This window comes from Thunnus albacares, chromosome 13 (assembly GCF_914725855.1).
Source record: "Thunnus albacares chromosome 13, fThuAlb1.1, whole genome shotgun sequence".
Taxonomy (NCBI): Eukaryota; Metazoa; Chordata; class Actinopteri; order Scombriformes; family Scombridae; genus Thunnus; species Thunnus albacares.
Window position 1 is genome coordinate 5469588 of NC_058118.1, and position 22682 is coordinate 5492269.

General features: G+C 42.6%; 1 protein-coding gene across 16 annotated transcripts in view; it reads right to left on the reverse strand.

Annotated features, from left to right (window-relative positions):
- Nucleotides 1-22682, reverse strand: part of auts2a (activator of transcription and developmental regulator AUTS2 a) — a 479781-nt gene that overhangs the window by 170951 nt on the left and 286148 nt on the right. For all 16 annotated transcript variants that reach the window (XM_044369937.1, XM_044369938.1, XM_044369953.1 and 13 more), the window contains one exon: nucleotides 7058-7159. In XM_044369937.1, coding sequence (XP_044225872.1) covers nucleotides 7058-7159 — 102 coding nt within the window. The remainder of the gene's footprint in view (nucleotides 1-7057; nucleotides 7160-22682) is intronic.

The window sequence follows — 22682 nt, forward strand, 5'->3', positions numbered from 1 at the left end:
GGGGCTACAGGGTCGGGTTACGGGGAATGCGGAAGTAATACGTAGCCAAGAGAGCTGCGGGGCGCACGGCTAAGGCAAAAACAGGGTGGCAGTGCGTGGCCATGGCCAATTTCAGTGGAAATTATGTGGAATAGGATTTGTTATTGGAAGCCTCAGAGCCTGAATACTTGGCAAGTATCGCGTGGCTCTGGCACTGGTTTAAGCTTGATAAGTCAAAATGGATTCCGGCTGAGCCTATTTATGTCATTCCTGAAAACATATGGATAGGATTCAGGCGCTCAATACTTTCAACCTTCAACAATGACATTCAACACCACTTCTCCAGTCCATTAATCTTCCATGAGAATAGATTTATCATCCCCAGCACTGAGGGATTGCATTCAGTCAGCATCAGCCTGAACAGTATTTACCACACCAACCTCACTCTATATCAGTTTCGACAATTAAAGAGCCTTATTTTACTGGGTATACAGTAACATGACTGCAGCAAAAGGTCACAATGTTCCTCCGTTTTCCTCATTTTATTTTGTGTTCATGGCCTCTAGGTGTGGTAAATAATTAGCAGAGATAAACTAGTGCCATCTATTCTCAACCTGAGGGCTCCTCAGAGGTCACTGCACACAATCACACTGCGCTTCCCTCATTCTAATTATATTTCTGGAGATTAGATGCAGGCAAGTCTGAGTTAAACACTTGTGAATGTAGGCAGGGAGGCAGGCGTGCCCCCAGCACTTGCAGAGACAAGCCATCTAGCGGGACCCTCTCACAGGGCCCTGACGGACATTCGGCTGTTGGGGTACTGGCAGGGTGATGGAGGCGCAGCATAATTTTGCCCAACTGCCATGTCACAAAGTGTCACAATCTGTTCCTGTCAACCCGACTGCAGGCGATGAGAGTGAAAATGGGAAAGAGAAAGAAAAGAGAGGGAGAGGAGAGAAAAGGGGGCTTGATCTGGTATGCCAGAGGTGGTAATAAGCATGTCTGGCTACTTCCTGGAAGACAGCCTATTCATCAGGTTGATTTAGAGTCAAAGGTATAGGCGATGTGTGTGATCTTGCGCCTGGGTCCTCTGGCGAGCTGGCCGTGCGGGGAACTGGCATAATGAATGAGAAAAATAAGCTGGGAAGCTCTCATTGTGGACATGATCTCTTCACTAACTCACAGGATTTGAGAGCTAGTTAGGGAAACCAGTGGAGAAAATGTAAAAACACTCGATACGTTCCAGGTGTTCCTTTTGAATTAGTAGGAATCCCAGATGGCATGAATCAGAGTGACTCATCCTGTCAAAACCTTGTGCTTTAGATCATTTCACATTAGATCATAGAGGTGGATAATCTTGAGATTTCAGTGGTAAAATGATTTACCTTAACTTGATCCTTCAGGACTTCTCAAGCTGACCTCTTCGTTGTTCAAGGTATCAAATCAAAAGCTGTCAAAAATGCTTTCAGCTGTTATGCTCCCAAAAATAACTTCTTTTGAGGCTTAAACATTTTTTTTTCCAAAGCTCAAACCAAGTTTTCATATATATTGGGTGGATGTGTGGGTACACCATTATATCTTTTCTATATTTCTGTATACAATTTGTATTTTTTCTGTTTTTAGGGATAAGCAGTTGACTGCTGGTTACCATCCTGTCCATGTTATTTACATCTGAATAACAGGATAAAAACAAAATACAATGTCTGAAACACTTAAGACAATAGAAATACAATCTGCCCTGACACATGACGTGACGTATTTTCATCACTACTGAAAAGCCATTAAACAGTCAAAAAGACTGTCAAGTAATCCCTGCACTGCATCTGCTGCTCATTTCACACTGTCACTACATACACACACACACCGGGGCCTTAGCAGAGAGTATGATCCCATGATAATGAGCTAATTATAGGTACAACATTCCTACTTCCATATCTAAATGCTTGTCTCTAATAGGAAACATTTCAAATTATTGAGAGGCAGAGAGAGAAAGAGACAGATAATTGATGCAAGCAATTACGAGTTCTGTGTCGGAGCAAATTGGCCAGCATATCTGGACATGTAGGGGGACTGCGACCTCATTTACATCAGAGTGTCAGGAAATAATTGGAGAATGTACTGAGGAGGTGGGATGGGCATAGTGTAATGCAGACCAGCTCTGGTCAGATTACATAAGCAGTTCACTTGGACAGTGAGATTCAGTTCAGAGAAGAAGCGTGTGGAAAAGTTTGTACTGCCAGGTCAAGTAAAAACATTATGTGCAGTCTTTGTATGCTCAAGCAAATTTAATCATAATAGTGATCTTTACAACAACAAATATACTTTATGACATAAATCAGTTTCCAAAAGCTGTAATTTGAGTATTTGAAATGGTTTCACCACATGCACACAGGATTCTGACTAGGCTGTCATGTTTTCAACGGAAAGCCAGTAATAACGGAGTTCAGTTTTACTAGCCGTAAGAGAGACTTTAGCTGTGTTTGGGCTGAAACCGCTTCAAAAGCATGGGAAGACGATGTGCTTGACTTTTAACAATATCACTTCCAGATGTTTCATTACAAAACAACTTTCAAAGACCTCACCGCAAGAAAACCTTCTCGTGTGAGAGGAGCCAGGACACACGAGTATGGATTTCAGGAACCCACAATTTTCACATTTTCATTTCAGTTGGAAAAACCAGCATGCAAAACTGTCTGGAGCAACACCAATAAAATACTACAGTCAATACAGTAACACCGTCAACCCGTTTAACCAGGCTGACATACAACTCATTACCCCATGTTATAGCGAGGTCTTCCACATCATACGTTATACAAAGGTGTTCAAAAAGCATCGGGTAGCATTGGATCTGTTTGGATGTGACAGGCAGTAGAAGAGCTAAAGAAAGATACAACAGGAAGCTGTGGCTGACTAAAAATGGCCAGTGAAATATAGGGGTGCATTCATTATAGCCTGCCTCTTGTGCCTCTCATCAGGCTGGCTAACGCTGACTGGCGGGCTCTGACCCAGCACTCCGGAGCTTCTCTCTATTGCACCCGCCTCTCATCAAGAGCCTTGGGTGGAAAAAAAGGAGTAACATGCTGTTTACTCGCAATCCCAGGCCCGTAATTGCCAATTTATTTGATAGGCAGCCGGGTAATGATGGCATTTCACCCCTTGCCGCAGAGACTAAACGGGAGTGATTCATCCCAAGCTCCCTGCCCTCCCTGATCCAGCAGACTCCCTCTGCTCAGGACTGCTGCCTGCCTGAATGCCTGCCACCCAGACTGAAGGGGTGGGGTGTGGTGGGGGATGTGGGGGGTGGCTGCCATGTGGCTTCAAACAAACCCAAAAGGGAACCCAGCGCTTCAGAGCAAATGCGGCTAAGCCTGCCAATTTAGCTGGGGTTTGGGGTTGAGGCAAACACAGCCGAGCTGATGTGCCATTTGTAGGCCTTAATGAGCTGGCAGGACGGAGTGAGGAGGGAAGGAGAGTGGGAGAGAGGAGGCTGCCAGGCCTGACCTCCTCTGGCCTCCATCTCCCTACCAGCCAGTGCCAGGTCTGCAAACTCAGTTCATCTGCTTCATCGGAGCGTAGTTGCTCCGTGAGGGGAAGGGAGTGCTACAGCAAATACCATTAGCGAACTGTTGGTCTAATGAACAGCTCGGGTCAAAGCTAGCTCCTGTCTCACACTGCTCCCTGGTACTAACGAGTGACTTAGATGCTTTCTCTTTGTTTTTGCACTGTGAGGGAGCATGTCTGTGCAGCTGAACTACATGAGCGGTCCAGCTGCATTGTGCAGTGTTACAAACAAAATGGTTTAACATTTCAGTAGGGCAAGGACATGGACTGCAGTAGCAGACAAGACACTACAGGTTCTTTAAATTATCTGACACGTCTCCCTTCAGCTGTAACTATTTGATACTATTTCACTATCATACTATTCAAACTAGAGCTGCAACGATTTGTGGATTTGTTGACAACTGTTAAATTAATCTGCAGCTATTCTAATAATTGATTCATTGTTTTGGGTCACTTTTTAAGAAAAAAATGTCCAAATTCTCTGAATCTCAAATTATATATTTATATATATATATTAGAATATTTTCTGATTTCTTTAGTCTTCTATAAAAGTAAACTGAATATCTTTGAGTTGTGGACTGTTGTGGACAATCCAAGACATCTGAAGATGTCACTTTAGGCTTTGGGAAACAGTGATCAACATTTTTCACCATTTTCTGGACCAAACAACCAGTGAATTAATTGAGAAAATAATTCAAGAAAATAATTGTTAGTCGCTGCCCTAATTCAAACTATATTCTATAATCATAAAAATTGACACATCCAAAAGAATCACATTACCGGGCAAACAACATTTTTTATTCCTTTTTGTATCCCTCCACTTTTCCTCCTCCCTTTCAGTCTGGGGAACAGAGCTCTGCTACAAAAGCTCCGACTTGCACCTCTTGCTATGTGTGAAGTGGGTTTTTACAGCATGGCCGGAGGGGAGTTGTTCAGAAACCTATGGGGACCGGAGATGAAGCCTCATACACTGTGACCATCTAAAGTGACATGGGGGTCTAAAAGTCTGTCTTCATGCTGCCCAGCTTTCAGCAGCTCTTCTGAAGACATGCTCAGTCTCCTGTGGGGTGTCTTGACCAGACGAAGCAGGGGGCACCAGGGTTGCGCCTCATTCTATCCTCCTGAGTGTACTGTTTGGCTGAAATGCCAACTCAGGTGGAAGTGATTATAGAGAAGGCGACAGATGCTTCCTGAGAACAAGTCGGGAGTGGTGAAAGTAGATGGTTTCTGCTCGAGAAAACCTGACACTTTCAAAAATGAATTGGGGATATAATTTGGAATTTTCGACAATGTTCCAATAAAATCGCTCAGAGTAAACACATTGGCTGGTGCGGTAAATTATATTTCAGGAGCTGATGTCATAGACAACATTTAAGAATAAACTGAATGTGAAGCAACAGTAATAGTGTCCTTATATGGAATATGGAAGTGAGTAATAAGGCTAGGGATGAAACCATGTTTTATTAGTGTGTAATGGGCCAAAGTACACATCATCACAGTGATACAATCTAAATGGAGGGAAGTGATTGGCTGATGAGGCCAAGTCAGATTATACTGTTGCCAGTTCAGACAAAGTATTCATGAAATTCCAAACAGTGCTTAAAGAAATTACATGGAGCAGAGGCTCCCAAACACATAGTGAACTATTGATGTTCAGTATTTTTGATGCATTTTTGCTAGTCCCTTTAAGATAAAAACAACTTATATCAGGTTCAATGAAGCAACCAATTGCAAGTAGCATCAAGGATAGTTGTTCCAACATCCTTGAGGCAATCAATATCATTTGAAAATTTTGATATGGAGCAATAACATGCATTATTCTACTAAGTACAAACCAAACAGAATAACAGAAGGCTAATCCAGAGCTCTTTCCTTGATTTAAATGTAAGCTTATTGTATTTTACAACAATACCCACGTTACAGGGGCAGTATTCAGTTAACATTTAGTTAACAACAGATGATGTATTGACTTCTGTATGACAGTCACAGAGTTAGCTATATTAGTCATCCATTAGTTAAGTGTTTTAAAGCCATTGTTAAACAAAATTTATCCTGGTTTACTGCTACAGAGCCACCACAGTGCAGTCTGACAGAAATCAGCAAGTATCATTTCAATTTCTGTTGTCAACATCAAATTACTTATTTCATTTCATGCCCAGTCAAGCATCGTAAAGCTACACGCAGAATCAGTTTTGCTTCAGTTGTTCGGCCATGTCTTTCTCAAAGACTAGCTTGCCTCCCAACTGACAGCTTTAATTATGGCCAGATATCTGATCGCTTCGCTGTAGATTCTCCACACAAATCAAAGAGCAGGGGTGGGTGTGTGGCAGCAAGGTCCCTAGAGTCTGCTCTCTTTACATCTTGGAATATGTCACAGGGCGCAGGGACACATAGCCGCTCTCTCGACTGCCAGTTAATGCTTGCTTCAGCTCCTCCGCAAGGAACAAGGACCTGGGTAAGTAGTGTCTTTTTTGTATCAGCCAGAAAGAACCTCAGAGAAAGAGTCTGTGTCTATGTGTGTGAGTGTTCATCTATGCAGGATGCAAATAGTGTTCTTCATGTTAAGTATCTCAAGAGTGCACTTAGAACATTTAAGATTTACCACAAAGTGCTCTGCCGAGGCAGAATTTTATTGGTTCATGGCCAAAAGAAATCCTGAAGAGATTGATTATACCACATTAATAACTTACCTTTCATCTGTGTGGCACACACACACAAACACATAATGACTCTTCAATTATGAAACTGTAGTTGAATTTCTAAGATTTGCGCTGAAAGGGTATGCACAGATTTATAATACCAACTTAATTCTCTGAGTATCAGAGTATAAAACACTTGATCACCAGACTGTGTCAACTGTTACTTGTCTTATTATTTTATTGTTAGGACTCCCTGGAAAGCAGTATTGATACTGGATGGATTATCCTGGTGGGATTCAGCAGGTGGGTTGATTTGAAGTTGCATTTGGACGAGTATCTCCCTGTCCGCATGCAACTGTTCCTTGCACATAAAGGTTGTGGCACAAGCAATGCAACTAAGAACTAATTCTAACACATTCATTTTCTTATAAATTAGTACACTATTTTTTTTTACTTATGTAAAATATTTAATATTCATTTTTAATCAAATCATTGATAGATCATTCTTAAAATATTAAAACAACATTCAACATTGTTTTGGAGCAGCCAAAAGACTCATAACTCTTTCTGGTTGTTGGTGAATAGAAAATAATCTGTGGAAAAGTTTGTTAATGAGATATTTACTCAGACTTTCTTTTCCAATTATTATGTCCAATCTTTGTTTGTTTATGTGTTCATGTCTATATTTGAAATGCTGAACCCAAGAGCGCAATACACGAAATACAAAATTATTGACTAGTAATACCCTCCATAAGTTTTTGGATTTGAAATCATTGAAGTAGATGAAACACTAGCCCTGATAGAATCTCAAACTACCACTGAAGTAGTGAGATATCAAGCAGTGAGCTTGTTTGTTGCTTGTTTGTTTATGTACTCACATCTGTCAGTCTGTCTCTGGAGCTGCTCCTGATGGAAGGCTTGGACTCTCCGCTTACGCTCTCGCTGTCACTGTCCTTACAGTTGTTCTGCCCTGGCTTCAGCTGAAAAACACAACACACAAGGAGACCGTGGGTTAACGACATGAGGCAAAACTGTTAACACTGCAGTTTAGAGCTATACATGGATAACGCTGGCTAGGGAAGATACCCCGCAGAAATCGGTTCATGAATATGTGAGAACTGGCAGGAGCTGCGGCGCTGTCTCTGTAAATCTGTCATGTTTCTGAGCCTATTCATTGGCCATCACTCCGCTTGCCAATGAAAGACGCCATCTGATCTCGCAGTATGAAACTCCTCTCAGCCCATGAAATAGAGAACAGGGACAAAGACCCCTCCAGAACCTTCAAATGGAGCCACTATCCTTTCCAAGCAGACACCACATGCTGAGGCAGCAGGAGCTCAGCAAGTGTCATCCTCTAGACACTCAGATGCAGCAAAATGACAAGAATAAAGAGGAGGACGCGCCAATCTGTGAGCATCTGAGGCCCTTCAAAATCTGGAGAACAATAAAAGACTCTTGGGAGCACGGAGCTGAGTGGAAGGAGGTGGGGTCTGTACTCCCTGTCCAAGTCTGCTATTGATGTCCTCTGAAGCTCCCATGCTGCTCCTTCCAGACCAGACAAACACTGCAGGTTTCATTTCAAAGCACATAAAAAGCTGTCTTTATGGGACAGTGCAGTAAACGGCTGCTCTGTCACCTAATAGGAAAAGCAGAGTGTGAGGCTGCACACACAAAGGACTTGGAGTAGAAGATGATGGCACTCTTCTGTTCCCTCCCTCTCACACTCTGGAGGGAAGGGACACAGCTACAGTATGTGTTTTTTTTTTTTTACCTCTCTCTCTCTCTCTCAGTATTCTCCTTTCAGGTATCGGCCATCATTTAGTGCGATGAAAGGGCACAAGGTGGGGGAATACCAAAAGAACCCTTGAGTTGAGCGGATAATTAAAATGAAAATGTTCCCTTTTCTGTAGCCATTAGCGGTTTGAAAGGAATCCTATTCCTTCCGAGAATTGCATGATGGGTGAAAGGCGGGTGGATTCGCCGGAGTGCTGAACGTGATAACAGAGTCTGAGCGCTGGGAAATGCCTGATGGGCCTGTTTGACTGTATGCGTGCACGTGTCTGAATATGTGTGTGTGTGAGTGTGTGTCTGTGGGGGTCAGACGGTGGAGAGAACACACAAGACCCCAAAAGCGGCACGTGAACAGACACGCGCGCACCAATGCCCTTCGCTGTGATAGCACTAATTACCTCCAACACATTTTTATTCCCACAAAAGCCGCAGCACATTTTCTCCCTTTTTCTTGTAAATGCCAGTTTGTCTGATGGGAGTTTACATATTTTTTTAGAGAGAAAAGGGGAATAATATCTCATCCACCCCGGCCCGTCAACGGATCCTTGAAGAAAGGGCGAGGGATGCTGTTTACGCCTCGGTCTGCGGCTCCTTCATCAAAACATGTTGACCTATAATATTTATTAACCAGCCGGTGTCCCTGCTGACAACACTGGGCAGCACACGCCGGCATACTCATGCATTTATGAATGTGCACACACACACACACACACACACACACAAAAAAATACACAGACCTTAGTGAAAGCTGCTGCTGACTCCTGCATCAAATATTCGAAGCCCAGAATATAACTCATATGGTGAGCTTATAAAGAATATAATCAGAAAAATGTGGGAGTGATATAGAGATTTGTCTTTTATTAATCAATGTGCTATCAAACTGACTCTGCAGAGGTGAAAATACATAATCATACCGTCTGTATCCTGGCTTATCAGAGGGAAAGCACTCCATGAAATCAGGAATCTTGCACAAATTTAACTGTGTGTAATGTCTGAAGAACATGTCTAATAAAGACATTCCAATAAAGAGCGGCTCATCTTTCAGGGCTATTACATAGCTTGGGACCTGATTACACAGCTATTTGAAAACGTATCCCTCAGCTTGTTCCCTTTAATTTCCCCCTGAGCTCCCTTAAATTACTTCAGAGAATTGTGTTTTTTTTTTTTCCTCTTTCTTTTTTATCCGCTCTCCCCTTTCTGAGGTTCAGATGATGGATTCATTTCTTTTTATGGTGTGATTAATGGATGTCTTAAGCAAATGGAGGGAATGCTGGTGGTCATTGCCATCAAAAAGTGAAACTGAAATTTAATGACCTGCTGTCTGATGATAAATCTAAATGAGAAGCCCGTGTGTGTGGGAGTGGGGGCCGTCTCTGTGACCTCTGCTATAACGGAGCTGATCTGATCACTCCCACTTGTTACAGCGTGTGGGTCGTTTTCTATATTTTTACAGCCTTTTAAACTTAGCTTCAGTTTTGCCTCCTGTAATGAACACCCCTGCACTTCAATGCATTCGAAAAGGATCTAAAGGTGGAGAGGCGAGGCATGTGCCCATGTGTGTGTGTGTGCAGATGCCCCAGACTGCTGTGCTGTACTGACGCAATAACATAAAGACATTAATTATGACGCAGGTTGAGGCATACGGATGCATTTATTTAATGACCTTCTTGTATCTGCGCAGCCTGGGTAAGGACTGGCCCTGCAGGAAGATAAACAGATGGTTTTAATATTCCAGAGGCTAATTTCACAACAATTAAAGACACAGCGAGACATTAACATCTAATGAAACATTTAAACTACTAGTAAGTGCATCTGCCATTAATTTCCACACAGTGCGGTCTTGTTTTCCTGCAATCTGTTCTGTGTTAGGGGATAAAGTTTTTTTTTTTCCCTTGTCTCTCTTACCAGTTAGAATTTATTGAAGGAGAGAATCAACAACTGTTTTCAATCAACAGTCAGCATGATGCTTTGGAAGAGAGCAGCCGGAACCTCAGAATGAACACTTCAGCCCGCAAGTATGAGAAATCATTAAACATTTCTTATAAACCATTCTTTCAAAGAACATTAAAATGCTTCTCCTCAAGTTACTAGCAACTATTCAAATACTTACTGTCACACTTTATTTAGACATCCCATTAAGTTATTATAATGTGTAAATATCTCAAGTAGTCTTTGTTAATATCTTTAACACAGTGTTACACTGTGTGTGGACATACAGTAGATTCATTTTGTTGTGCTTAGTCCATTTATTTACGAGTAAGTGGAGTAATTCAAAGTGGATCCTGTGTTTTGTTATAAGTTAGTTGTGTAACTTTTCCAGGAAATGTGTAATATGGAATTGAGAAATATGCTTTTGGTCTAATAAGCACTAGATTTTGGGAAAGAGCTCATCTACATGGCAGCATTTATCTGTAGTGAGGCAATTTTTGCTCATTTTTTGAACCATTTAATTGATTAGTCAACAATTTCCTGTTGCTTTCAGTCAACTAAAATGTCTTAATTGAGAACATTTCCTGGGGTAAAAATACAAAACAAACTGGTAGAAGACCAGTATTTTCTCAATGGTCTGATACAATCAAAGCAACAATATTATCTGGAAAAAAACAAATGCCAACAGCCTACATATGCATGTGGACAGCCAGAGAATTATGCTCAGCCTATTTTAATAGACAATATAGAGTCAAATGAACTGTCAGTGGCTTCCTCTTCAAAGATGTACAATGGCATGGATTCACAATAATATTTCTTGACTGGCCTTGACCAAAGCTAAGTTTTTCTCATAGAAGCTTTATTCACTCAGGCACTTTCTACACTCTTGAATTTCACTTGGTCCAAACATATTGTACATGAAGAATAGCAGAGGGACCTTGCTTTTCAATATGTCTATTGAAGGTCAGACTGAAATAAACAAACATCTTAACAAATAACCACACAGTAGCATTATTGGAGCTGCCATACAGAAATACCAAAGGTGCAGCTGAATGTCATGTAAGCCTCATAAATACCTCATACTTACCTTAAGACATCTAGGAAAGCACAGGATCCCTGTCTTTATAATACAAAGGATTTCATTAAAAAAAGACTAAATCAATGTGGAATGTCTTGATGTCAGTACTGTTCTTAGAGGCAACAGAAGGTTATTTAAGCACTCATACATGAGTCAGAGCATACGCACTACATTCCAGATCAGAGTGCAGAAAAATGATGAAATATCTAATCTAACACTGTTCCCCTGGAAAGTACCCTAAAACAGCTATTACAACATTGTCTTGAACATGTGGAGTCAATTATTTTCTCACTTACTGAAAAGTGCTCACCATTGCCATAGTGGAATTTTACAAGTGTATTGACCTATTCTCAAGGGCTGCACTACAGACTCAATGCAATCAAGCACAAAAGTAGGCCCGCTAACAGTTCTAACCACAAAGGCCTTTTTAAACAGAGCCATACACAACCCGCCTGCCCCAGCAACTCCACCCCCAACCCCCATCCCTCATCCCACAAACAGTAAGAAAAAAAAACAGAGAGGGAACTGGGCTCAGTTTTCTGTACTGGCCTCAGTGGGATTCTGCAGCCATCAGCTCCTGGTTTCCCTTAGTTACGCACAACAGCAGCTGCGGAGCTCGGCGGTAATAAAACCTGGAACAATTTAACGGCTTTTATTGTTCTTCTGCGGCTTTCAGAACAGCTAACCTGTCCTCTCAGGATCTGGCAGAGAGAATCCCACTAGGGCAGCAATGAAAGAGGATCTCATTTACCTAAAAGCACTTATAAATTTTTAATTTGCTTTAACAAGTAAATTAACAAGTCCCTCATTTGGGAAGTTTTATGGCTGCTTGCCACTGAGGGAGAACCATGAAAGTTTTATAGATAATCCACTACCTAGGCTGTGTTGCTGATAATAAATTGTCTATTTCCTGCGGCACTGTCAAATCCCCTCGGTTTCCACTGACTACACTTTGAATATCTCCTTTATCCTACCTTCAGAGGTCTATATACCAGGGCTATTAAAGTGCTGGGGAGCTTCACGACTCTGCAGTTAAAATGAACAACTTGAAGAATTTCTGTCGACTTTATACAGGCACTCTCGTATAGCCTTAGGAGACGCCATTGCAAACATTAGACCGCATTAAGCATCGCTAATTATGTCTCTACCAGCCTGTACATCACATCAGCCTCACAGTGAGCCCATCTAGTAAAACCACCTTGGGCTGGTCGACAACAGCAGTTGGAAACTGCTGTGCCTGTTTAACTCACAGCCGGCTTTATCTGACGAGACTGTTATGTGAAAAGAGGGGTTGAGTGTTCGTCAGGGCCTGTAAGGGGCCTGACAAGGGGCCCGGCGTCATCCTTCTGACAGTGGCTGTGTGGGCGAGCCCACCAGTGTGGCCTGGCTCTGACCCTGTGCTTGGCTCTGAGGCCCAGCTGCTGTAACTGCCACAGACAGCAGCCCCGCCTGGCCCTCTCGTCACCCATAAGCCCCTCTGCCACCCTTGCTCACAGCCTGTCACTGAGCATCAGCACTTGGCTTCCATTGCCCCAGATTTGTTTACTGTTCGCTCTGTGTGTGACAAAGAGGTCACGGGCGTACAGTGTGAAAATAACCCTTAATACCTCTTTTTATCTCTGTAGTTAAAGCATGGGTGTTGCGTGTTCTTTCATCACTGTGACCAGATGACATATTCTTGGCATGTGAAGCCTACTGTTAGTTTGTGGTTAAGATGTCACTCGCAGTAAGGCAGTGCAGCAGTTTTTATTAGTACCTAGGAATGTAACCATGGAGAAGCCCAATTTCCTTTCAATCCTGTAGCATCATTGTGTAGCGCTGATCTCTGGTGACCTTGTCACACATCATTTTTCTAACAGGGGAGAGATCAGTGAGGCCGAATGCACCCATTCTGACCAATCTCAGGCCACGGAGGAGGCTTTTCTAGCCTCTGTGCTGGAATGTGAAGCCAAAGCAAAGATATGGAGCCACTGAGGACTAGTCACAGCAGCCGCAGGGTGAGAGCATCCTCTGAGGAGAGGAGGAGTGGGAAATGGAGGCTTGGGGGGGGGGTGAGAGGAGGGAGGTAAACGTGGTTGAGAGCACTGTCTTGATCTCATCAGTCATACTAAGGACTCCATTTCCTCCACCGCAGGCTGGAGGCTACTAGAGCTTGTGGCTGCATTTATATATTGCCATAAATCTCTGATCTATGACGACATTACAGACAAATCAATATGCTTTTAACATCCATCCTCTGCCCTGCGTCGCAATCACCCTTCTTCCTTCTCACAAATGGTCATATAATGCTGTAGTCTGGTGGATTGAGTTATGGGGACAATTCCCAGATTTAATAATGAACTGAGCAGGTGGAGAAAAAGTGTGTGGTGGTGTGTGTGTGTGTGTGGGGGGGGGTTGATATATAAGAGCAGCAGGAGACCTCTACTCTCTCAGATCATATCTGAACATCTTGTTATAGTAGCCCAGCGTGACAGTAAAATAACCTTCCTGCCCACTTTACGCACCTCCAATCCCCTAAACTCTAACATTCCCCATGTAGTGCCTACAGAAAAGCAGACCAAGAGAACACTGTTACTAGATTCCTTCCCAGAATACATTGGGAGACAGAGGAGGGGTCAAAAAGACTTCTAGCTGCCCAGTTGAATGCTCACCACCGCATAACTACTCATCAAAGAAATTTGCGTGCAATTAATTACATGATTCCCCAGCTCTTCAATCTGTGCTACTGAGTCGTTTCTTCAATATTGGCTTTCAGAGACACATCCAACTAAAGCCACAGCCAGTGTGCCAAATCACAGCTCCCTGAGCTGGGCAGCCTCAATAAAGAGCGGTATGGAAAAAAGACAGCAGAGAAAAAGCCCTCTCCTATCAGCTTGCAGGGGCTATCATTTCTCTTTTTTATTGCCATTTATTTTCCTCCAGGAATTCACTGCCAGTATATTGGCAAGCCTTCCAGTAGATGGAGGCAATGAAATTTAGCGCAGACACTTAACACTGGGTCAAGCCTTGTGTGCGGCTCATGTGTGGTGGTAATATGATAGACAAACGCTTCTAGTTTAGGGAAAGAGGGCTTTTTTATGTTACAGGAATAGCAGCAGAGTGCTCACAGTCACATGTGTTGCTGCAAAAAAAAAAAAAGAAAAAAAAAGAAAGATGGAAAATACATAACCAGAGCCTTTAGAAGGAGGAAGAAGACACTAACATTTGCAAATTGGCAGAGCGCTGTGCCCTGATGGTGGCTATTTAAGAGAGAAAACCTAAATAGGTCAAAGCTGTGCCATTACATTAAACCCTGAGGCATGGAAGAACCACTGGCTGGAAAATAATTCAGTAAATAAAGCTAAAAAACGTATAAACTAATGGAGATTAATTAAGAGACATTCCACTCAAACCCTTAAGAGAAAAGGCCACTCAATAAACATGTGATTCCAAGTCATTTACATCCACTCCGGAACATCGCAAGAATGTGTGTGATTGAATTTTACACGTATTGGTGCCAACTGTAGCAAATAAGCCACAGGCTGCACTAACTGACTAATGTACATACATTAACATTTAAAGGTTACGTGAGCTACAATCCTTTCAGTTCATTCTGAAAAACATGACATCATTCACTCATTTTAATCACCTTACCAGCGAATAAAACTTTGTCGTTCAGTAGCAGTGTCCGATAACCCCGTGGACATTAAAGTGAAGGTCATGAGGTCATGAGCTGATCGCACGTTAGCAGGTGGATTTTGCCATTTACTGAACAGGCCTCCCTGCCTATCAAGCACCCTGCTGTGGTTTGTGTGCTGGTGTAAACCAACAAGAATGATAACGTCTCACCTTACCTGCATTTGGCTCCATCTGCGCTGCTATTTGGGGGATTAGAGGAGGCTGTAAAATCTGATGGCAGGATATACATTTCCTATTTGGCTGACCCCGGGTGCTTGCTCGAGGCCAGCGCTGTTATCACTAATCCCTGCTGTAAATGTTCTCATTTAGCCACCTTCCTGAAATTCACATCTGTCGTTATCAAGTCATAAAACAAGACAGTGCTTCAGTCCCAACGTATTAATAGCAGCCTGAGTTTGCCTGCGTTGTTAGGAGTATGCGAGCAAACATCTGCTCTGGCTGCTTTAACAGACTGGTAATGGGAGACAACAAAAAGCCAAGGGCAACAAAAATACAGCCAAACAACATGATTGTAATTGAAATAATCAGGACTTCAGAGAAGAGGAAATAACTCACATGTAAAGCCAAATCATACTATACTTTTGTTACGCACGATGGTACATTAAGCCATAATGACAGAATATTGTTCATTAACATTAGAGTGGAACTACACTGACGTTTACCTGACTCCCTTTCATCTGACTGGTCATAAAAATGCAGCTGGAATGTGGCCATAATGGGCTGGTAGTCAGCAGACAGGCTGGAGATCTCACATAGAGCAATCTCTGCATTGTTCCTGTGATGCCTTCATGTGCTGTTAGAAATATTGTTATTGTAAGTCGAGCACATGTGAAAGATCCAAATACAAATGGTACAGAGGGAATATTCTGATAGCTAAACTGCTGAGATGACAACATGAAACAACATCAAAAGTGATGTACTATATTACACTACATCATTTAATATTGTGGTAATAATTTGAATGATTTCAGTTTCTATTTTTCAAAGCAATTGTGTTGCTAATTAATTACAAAAAGAACTAGCGTGATTTCTTAAACACCACAATGACCACAAAGCTTGTGTATTGGCTACTTTTTCACTACTTAAGCTGTATTTATGAATTCCATCTTCAGAAGAAGCAGTGTGTGTTGAGATTTGAAGGCAGCGCATACAGTATCTCCTGCCCATTAATTCTCCCCTCAGTGCTCAGATTTATCCTGTAGATATTACTGACCTTGAAAAGTAGAATACACAAAGAGGTGTGTGCTATGTAAAACTGCAATAAAAGCAAAATACTGGAAGCAGATGGGAAATTAATATTGGGATGCTGACCTTTTGTCCCCAGTGCTAATGTTTGAGCATCATATTAATATTTCAAATACTTCCCGGTTTACATTTACAAATGCATCTTTACAGACCACTGCCCTGCTAAAAGCACAATGTTTGTTTTTCCTTTGAACTGTACTTTACCACACAGTCATTATTGTACCAGCATGATACTGAAGGGTCACTGCTGCTGCTGCTGCTGCTGCTGCTGCTGCTGGTGCTGGTGGTGGGGGATTTCCTACCCAACGTCCAATCAAAGCAACCAAGCTGGCCAGAAATTACATGTGTAATGGGACAAAATGCACTTAAGTTGCATAATTAGTGCTGGAAAAAAACCCAGCAAAGTCAAACAATGAAAAACCCACTACATGTCTGTCATCATCCATTATAAGTTTCATACAAAGGAAGCTTGCAACATTAGCAACCTTTATTAATCACATCTGAGTGATTTGTGTGTCACTAGTTGGGGAAGGAGAACATTTTAATTTTTTGAATTTCAAGTGAATTTGGAATCAAACACACTACCTAAACTAAGGTGCCACGTCTAAATTCTGATAGGTGATGTGAATTGGTAGGAAAAGCATGGAGCTATGTTTACTACAGAAGAAAATACACAGTCTACGCATCAAAAAGTGTTGAAGATTTTCCACAATTATGAGACAACTATCTACAGCAGTTTCAGCTGAAAAGACATTTCAGCAATGCCACTTAAAAAGTTGGAAGAAGTACGGAAACTAAAACTACTTGAAAGGCCTCTGTACAGCAGCAGTAACTAGGGCACGTACTTGTAGCAGTTCAATTAATCATGGTTTTACACAAGATGGAACATTATCGTCTTCTCCAACCTTGTCAGAACTCCAACCATGGAAAATAAACAAACTGATTTCTTTATCCAATGTCACAGCTTTACAGTGGAAATAAAAAGGAGTCAATGATTTAAGCCTACACAGCTCTGAGAATAGCTACCTGTCATGCAAGACCTGAGAGCATCCAACAATGACTAGGCTTGCTTGTAGAAATATCTTCCCCACATGTGTGTAAGGCAAATTACAACACACAGGGGACTTGTTACATTTCAGCGTAGTTCCACATCACTTGGCTTAAAGAGAGACTATTTAGGTGGTTTAGTGCTCTTATTTATGTTAAGAATTACAGTAAGATCGAAATCCTGTCAGATTTTTTTCTCCACTGACAAGTAGTGTTTTCAGCAGCTATCAGCGATCTTGGCAGGGTAAAAGAATTACTCCATGACCCTCTTTGCAAGCCATGCCCTTACTCTGTTTGTGTTTTGGTCTGGGCTTCCTCTAGCGAGTAATGGACTTCCTTCAACCCATAAATCACACTTGTACACCCCTTTTGATTTTTTTTCTCCCTTTTTTCTCCTTTCCTTCACCATGTTTTATTTAGTGTACCACATATTTGTTCGTGTGAAGCTATTTTCTGTCACAAAAAGCAGTCAGACAATGCTGGCCCTCTTTTCTCCTGTTCTTGGAAAGGCTCTTTTACAGGCGCTGAGGGCCACAAATGTCAACCACAGGAAGGCAATTATGAGAGTAAAATTACTTCCTTACTGTTATCAATCCACTCCTTGGACCCAGGGAATGGTTAAAAGCCACCATGAAATAGGGCACAGTTAGAGTTTTCTCCTGGGTCCCAGCCAAGGCTGCTAACCTTGCTATTAAAGGCCCCGACAAGCTTTGTCAATGCAATCTGCTGAATGCCTTGAGTGACACGCGATCGATATTCTCCACTCTCCCGGGTCATCACCAGTGACAGAGGCCTAAGTAATAATACAGCTCTAGCTGCCTCTCTAACTTAAATGCTTCCACTGCCACAATATTTCTTTTTTTTTTTTTTTGTCTCGGGGCTTGCAAGCTAAATTTTCCACACTGATCGAAAGAGGAAGATATGGAAGGTGGAAGGGAACAGGGGAGGGTGGAGGTGTGGTGGTGATGGTGGTGGGGTGATGAGGAATTGCTATGTGTCTGCACTGATGCTGGCGAGGCTGAGAGGGGGAGAGAGAGAGAGAGAGAAAGAGAGGAGGCACAGAGGGAGGGGGCTCTGATAAATCGAAAATGACTGGCTGCCGAGTTGTAATCTGCCAGCGTCGAGCCCCCTGTAGCAACAAGCCAAATGAAAAAGCACGCTGACAGGCCGGAGAGATGGAGGGCCTGCGGTAGATTGCGGGGAGGAGATGGCGCAAGGGGGAGAGAGAGAGAGAGAGAAAGCGGAAGGGAGAGCAGGAGGGAGGAGGAGAGGGAGGGAAAACAGGCAGAGCAGGGAGGAACTGTGGGGGAGTCATTTACGTTTGTTCCTGTGCATGAAGGTGTCAGGAGGCAGCGAGGGGGAGGCAGTGTGTGGTTGCAGGTAGTAAATAAAGTGGATGTATCTGCGCGCGCACACACACACACACACACAAACACACACTTTTACCATCTGAAAACATAAGAGTCCCATTACAATTTCTAATAAGGTCTAATGTAAACATGAACAGTTGGCAGTGTTGTACCACCCATCAAGAGCTGTCAATTAGCTCTACACTGAAAATGTGTTTTATGTGTTTATATGACTGGGCCTGTGTGTGTGTGTATGTACAGACGGCTTGTAAATCTCTTGTTATATGCTATCTTTGCGTTTTGCATAAATGCCATCCGAAAGGGATGTGTACACACACGCGTGCAGGCAGCTGTCATGTCCTTCACGAGCAGGTGAATCAAGCTCCAACATCAAAATCCAACACAAGAGCTCCACCTACTGCAAGTGCCTTCTCTGTGCCCCTTCCTCTGTTGTTCAGACAGCCAGGAGAGCTCTGAGAAAACACCAGCAGGAGACGACTGTTCATGTACGGTGCGCAGCTCATTTCTACCCATTCCATTAAATTTCAAAGTAACCTTTCTCATTGAGCATTAGCGTCAGACTCTGGAATAGCCATCCCAGACAGGACTAATAAGGCTGCAGCGGTCCGGCCTTGTCTGGCTGCCTTATACAATGTCAGCTGCGATGAGAGCTAAAAGCTAAGCCCGCTCTCCCCTCCCAAGTATTAAGTGTGTAAGCCTGATGCCTGTTAAGCAGGGTCTTGTAGGAGCAGGGCCTGAGAGAAGGAGTCAGTCTGCCTCACTGTCTGCCTGCCTAACAGGCCTGCTGGCCTGAATACACAACAGCACTCCCTCGCAAAAATGCAAGGTCAATTCAACAGCAGCGGTGAGCCCAAGACAAGAGGACCAGCATTGTAATTGGGAACTCAATAAAGCTCATGTGGAAAACAATGTAAGATGGTGCTGGCAGATCCCACCCACTAGGACCATAGAGGGCCCAGAGCAAACAATCTGTCTGCACAGCCATCCATAACCCTACACAGAGTTTACACATCTAGATCAGATGAGCTGCATATATTTAGAAATCACTAGTGGCACAGCGAGGGGCCTGATGAATTCACAAACAGCAGGAAATAGCGCCACTGTATTTTCAACGGAATTATCTGCAGCTCTTTGTCTATCCATTGCTGTTTTTTTTTTTTTTCCCTCTGCCTCGCCACAGCAGCAGACATGCCCAGCAAGGCAACAGGGGCCTTGAATCTGTAAAGGCTGCGTCCCTCCTCCCCCTGTTTCATTTGCAGACCCGTGGCTCACAGTCGGACTGTCGCAGAGAAAAGCCATCTCCCTCACAGCATGGCTGCTGTTTCAGGGTAATGCCGATCTGCTGTATGCACCCCGACTTCCCGCGCTCCCACTGGGCTATTCAGGAAATCACGGCTGATACTGAGCCGTTTGTCTCCCTTTTGTGCTCACCCCTGGTCGCGTCATGGCAGAAAAAAAAAAAAAAAAGAAGAGGGAAAAAATGGGAGTGCAGCTTTTTCCCCCCTGAGGAAACACTGAAAATTATTTCTGTAACCCTCAGTGTGGCAATTTTGGTGAAAGCGCACAAAAAATGAATAAAACACAATTTAAAAGGCTGGCTCTGCAGGAGTGGGAGTCTGCCTGTGGCTTTCTGAGTTTGCTGGGGAAAATTGGGTTCTCAGCCTGAGGTTTATCACTTGAAACTTCAGGCATTTTCTGGAACAAAACTGGTGTAATCATTTCAAATAGGCCAGTATGAGATGAAGACTTTATATAAGCAGTGCAAAAATCCACTGAGGTCTAATCAAAGAAATACTGAAGGAAGTAATGTGGGAGTTATACTTTGCATTTCTGTGGCTTTTCACTGTGACAGCTTTTGTGTCAAATAGCTTTGAACTACATAGGCTGTTGATGGCATGACTGCACAAACAACCCAGGAACAAGGGATCACAGTCTCATCAGTGCACATTTGCTAGCGCTGGCTGCAGCACACATATTCCTCAGCCACAATCAATTATCCTGCCAAAAAAGCAGGCCAAAGAGGCAGCTCTCATATAATTGTGGCTAATGAGAAATAAAAAGGGGAATAACCTGCATCACAAGACCTTGTCCATCATGCCAGCTGATAAGATGAAGTATGACTTCAGAGCAAGTTACTAGCTGTTTGGAAAGGGATGTGAGCGGGAGTGTTTTAGTATTTCACTGATAAAGAGAGTGGAATTTAGTTTGGGTCATCTAATGTTTTTCAAGCTGACTTATGACCTGCTCTGCTTGAATGTAGGCTGAGCCGCCTCCATGATAACAGTGATGTAACCTTTAAAGCTAATCCATGTTTTCTCAGATAAGCCTCACCTCTGTCACTGAGATTACAATGTGGACCTAAATGGCCCAGAGGAAGACAAAACACTAAACCGTGACCTAAAACAAACCCTTGTGAAATCTGTATGAGTTGGCACATTAGTGAGTTCCCCACATAATCACAATGGTGATACATTTTCTTACCGGTACAAAATAAAAGTGGGTCGAGGTTGTGAAGAACTGTGTTGTTAATATAGTTGAATGATTCCTGACCTCCAGACGTCTCATTCAAAAACAGATTTTAGTGAGATAATAATCTCAAAAGAGTCAATTAAATAAATTAAAAAAAAAAAATCATCACCTAACTTGTGTCTACAAACAACAGCTGTAAGTTAAAGTGAAAACACTCAGACAGCATCACAGTTTCAAACCGTGTAAAGGTACTTGTATTATGAATTATGGAGAAGCTCAGTGAATGCAAATGAGAACTATACAAGGCTTATATTCAATCCAAAAGACAAAGAAGAGAAGTGAAGCAGAGAAAACATGCAAAGCTGGGTACAATCTTAAAAGTAATGGGAAGCATTGGGGGTTTGGATGAGGAGCGCTTTCACTTCCCTGCAGTCTCACAGGAGAGCACAGTGAGCCAAAAACAAGGCTAAAACAAGCATCCACTGCATTTAAAAGCACACTTTCAACAATGCTTTTTATCAAAACTTTTTTTCCCCCCATCCCCTTCTTTAATTTTTTTCCTAGTAACTCTTCATTTACAATTGTCTGTATACACTACACATGAAAAGACGCCCCGCTTTTGTAGGCCAGAAAGACTGGAGTCTTTCTGTCAAAATTCCCCCGAGCCATCTTTTAAACACACGGGTAAATAATTCAGCACAGCCTGAACAAAGACTGAATCTGAGAGAGCGCCGGGTTCTCTCGTGTACGCTGCACTTTCTTTCCTCGTCCCACAAGAAGGAACAATGAGTCGGGCACTTTCCTCTCTGTTCGTGACTGAGAATTTTTCAGCTTTATTTTGAGCTTTCAGCCCACAACCAGAGCTGCTCCTGCTGCTGCTGCTCCTGCTGCTGCTGCTGCTTCAGTCAGACCCTTGTGTCTTTCTTCCCTGACGGAGAGCTGCAGTACAGCAGCCTGTCACCCTCCTGTTGACCTGTGGGTGGTGCTACATGACAACACATCAGGATGAGGACTTGATGGAGGAGGAAAAGAGAGATGATCGGTAAAATACACATAACAGAAATATTAGAAATAAATAATAAGGTTCTATTTAGTCTGAGATGAGAAAATATATCACAATGCACTTTGAACATTTCATATACATAACCACTTTTTATAGCATGTATGTATGTGACACCTGATCGAGGAGGTGTCAAACTAAACAGGCGATACTTGTAACAAACATCATTATCCTCTCATCTGGTCGCCCTCTCCTCTCTTCACAACCACTTTAACTGTTTTGTTTATTTCTCCATCTCTACCGGTTTGCAGGTTTAACCTCGCCGTGGGAGGGTGCGTCCAGAAGAGGCCATTTAAACTCCACCGACAGCCTGCGGCATAGGTAGTGTTTGTAACTGTGAGTGTGCCTTTATGTGATTTTTAATAGTGGATATCTTTTTAGCACCAGATCTATAACCTCAAATTTTCCAAAACCAAGGGGGTATTGTATGTACTGTGACCATGTCTGACTGTTATCACAGCTCTGATTCAGATGCAGTCATCTGGTTTCTCGTAAAAATGTGGATTATTTTGGCAAGGATGCAGGATAGCTCCACGCTTGTTTCCAATGTGGGACATTTCAAGGAAAAAGCTTTTTTATCTCGAAAGAATATCACATGGACTCAATATGAGAAAAAAATCTGATGGATCTGCAAAAAAAGGAGAAAATTTTCTCAACCCATTGCCAGACTTCAAATAAGATCAAAATAAGAAATAAAATAGGAAAAATAAAAATTTAAGGGAAATACTACATTTGGTCTCGCTATGTGGAATCTGATGGGAGTTGACTTTGACTGATACAGTAAATCAACTTCTGCCACATGGTGTAGCCAGTTTAGCTTCTGGCAAAGACAGTGC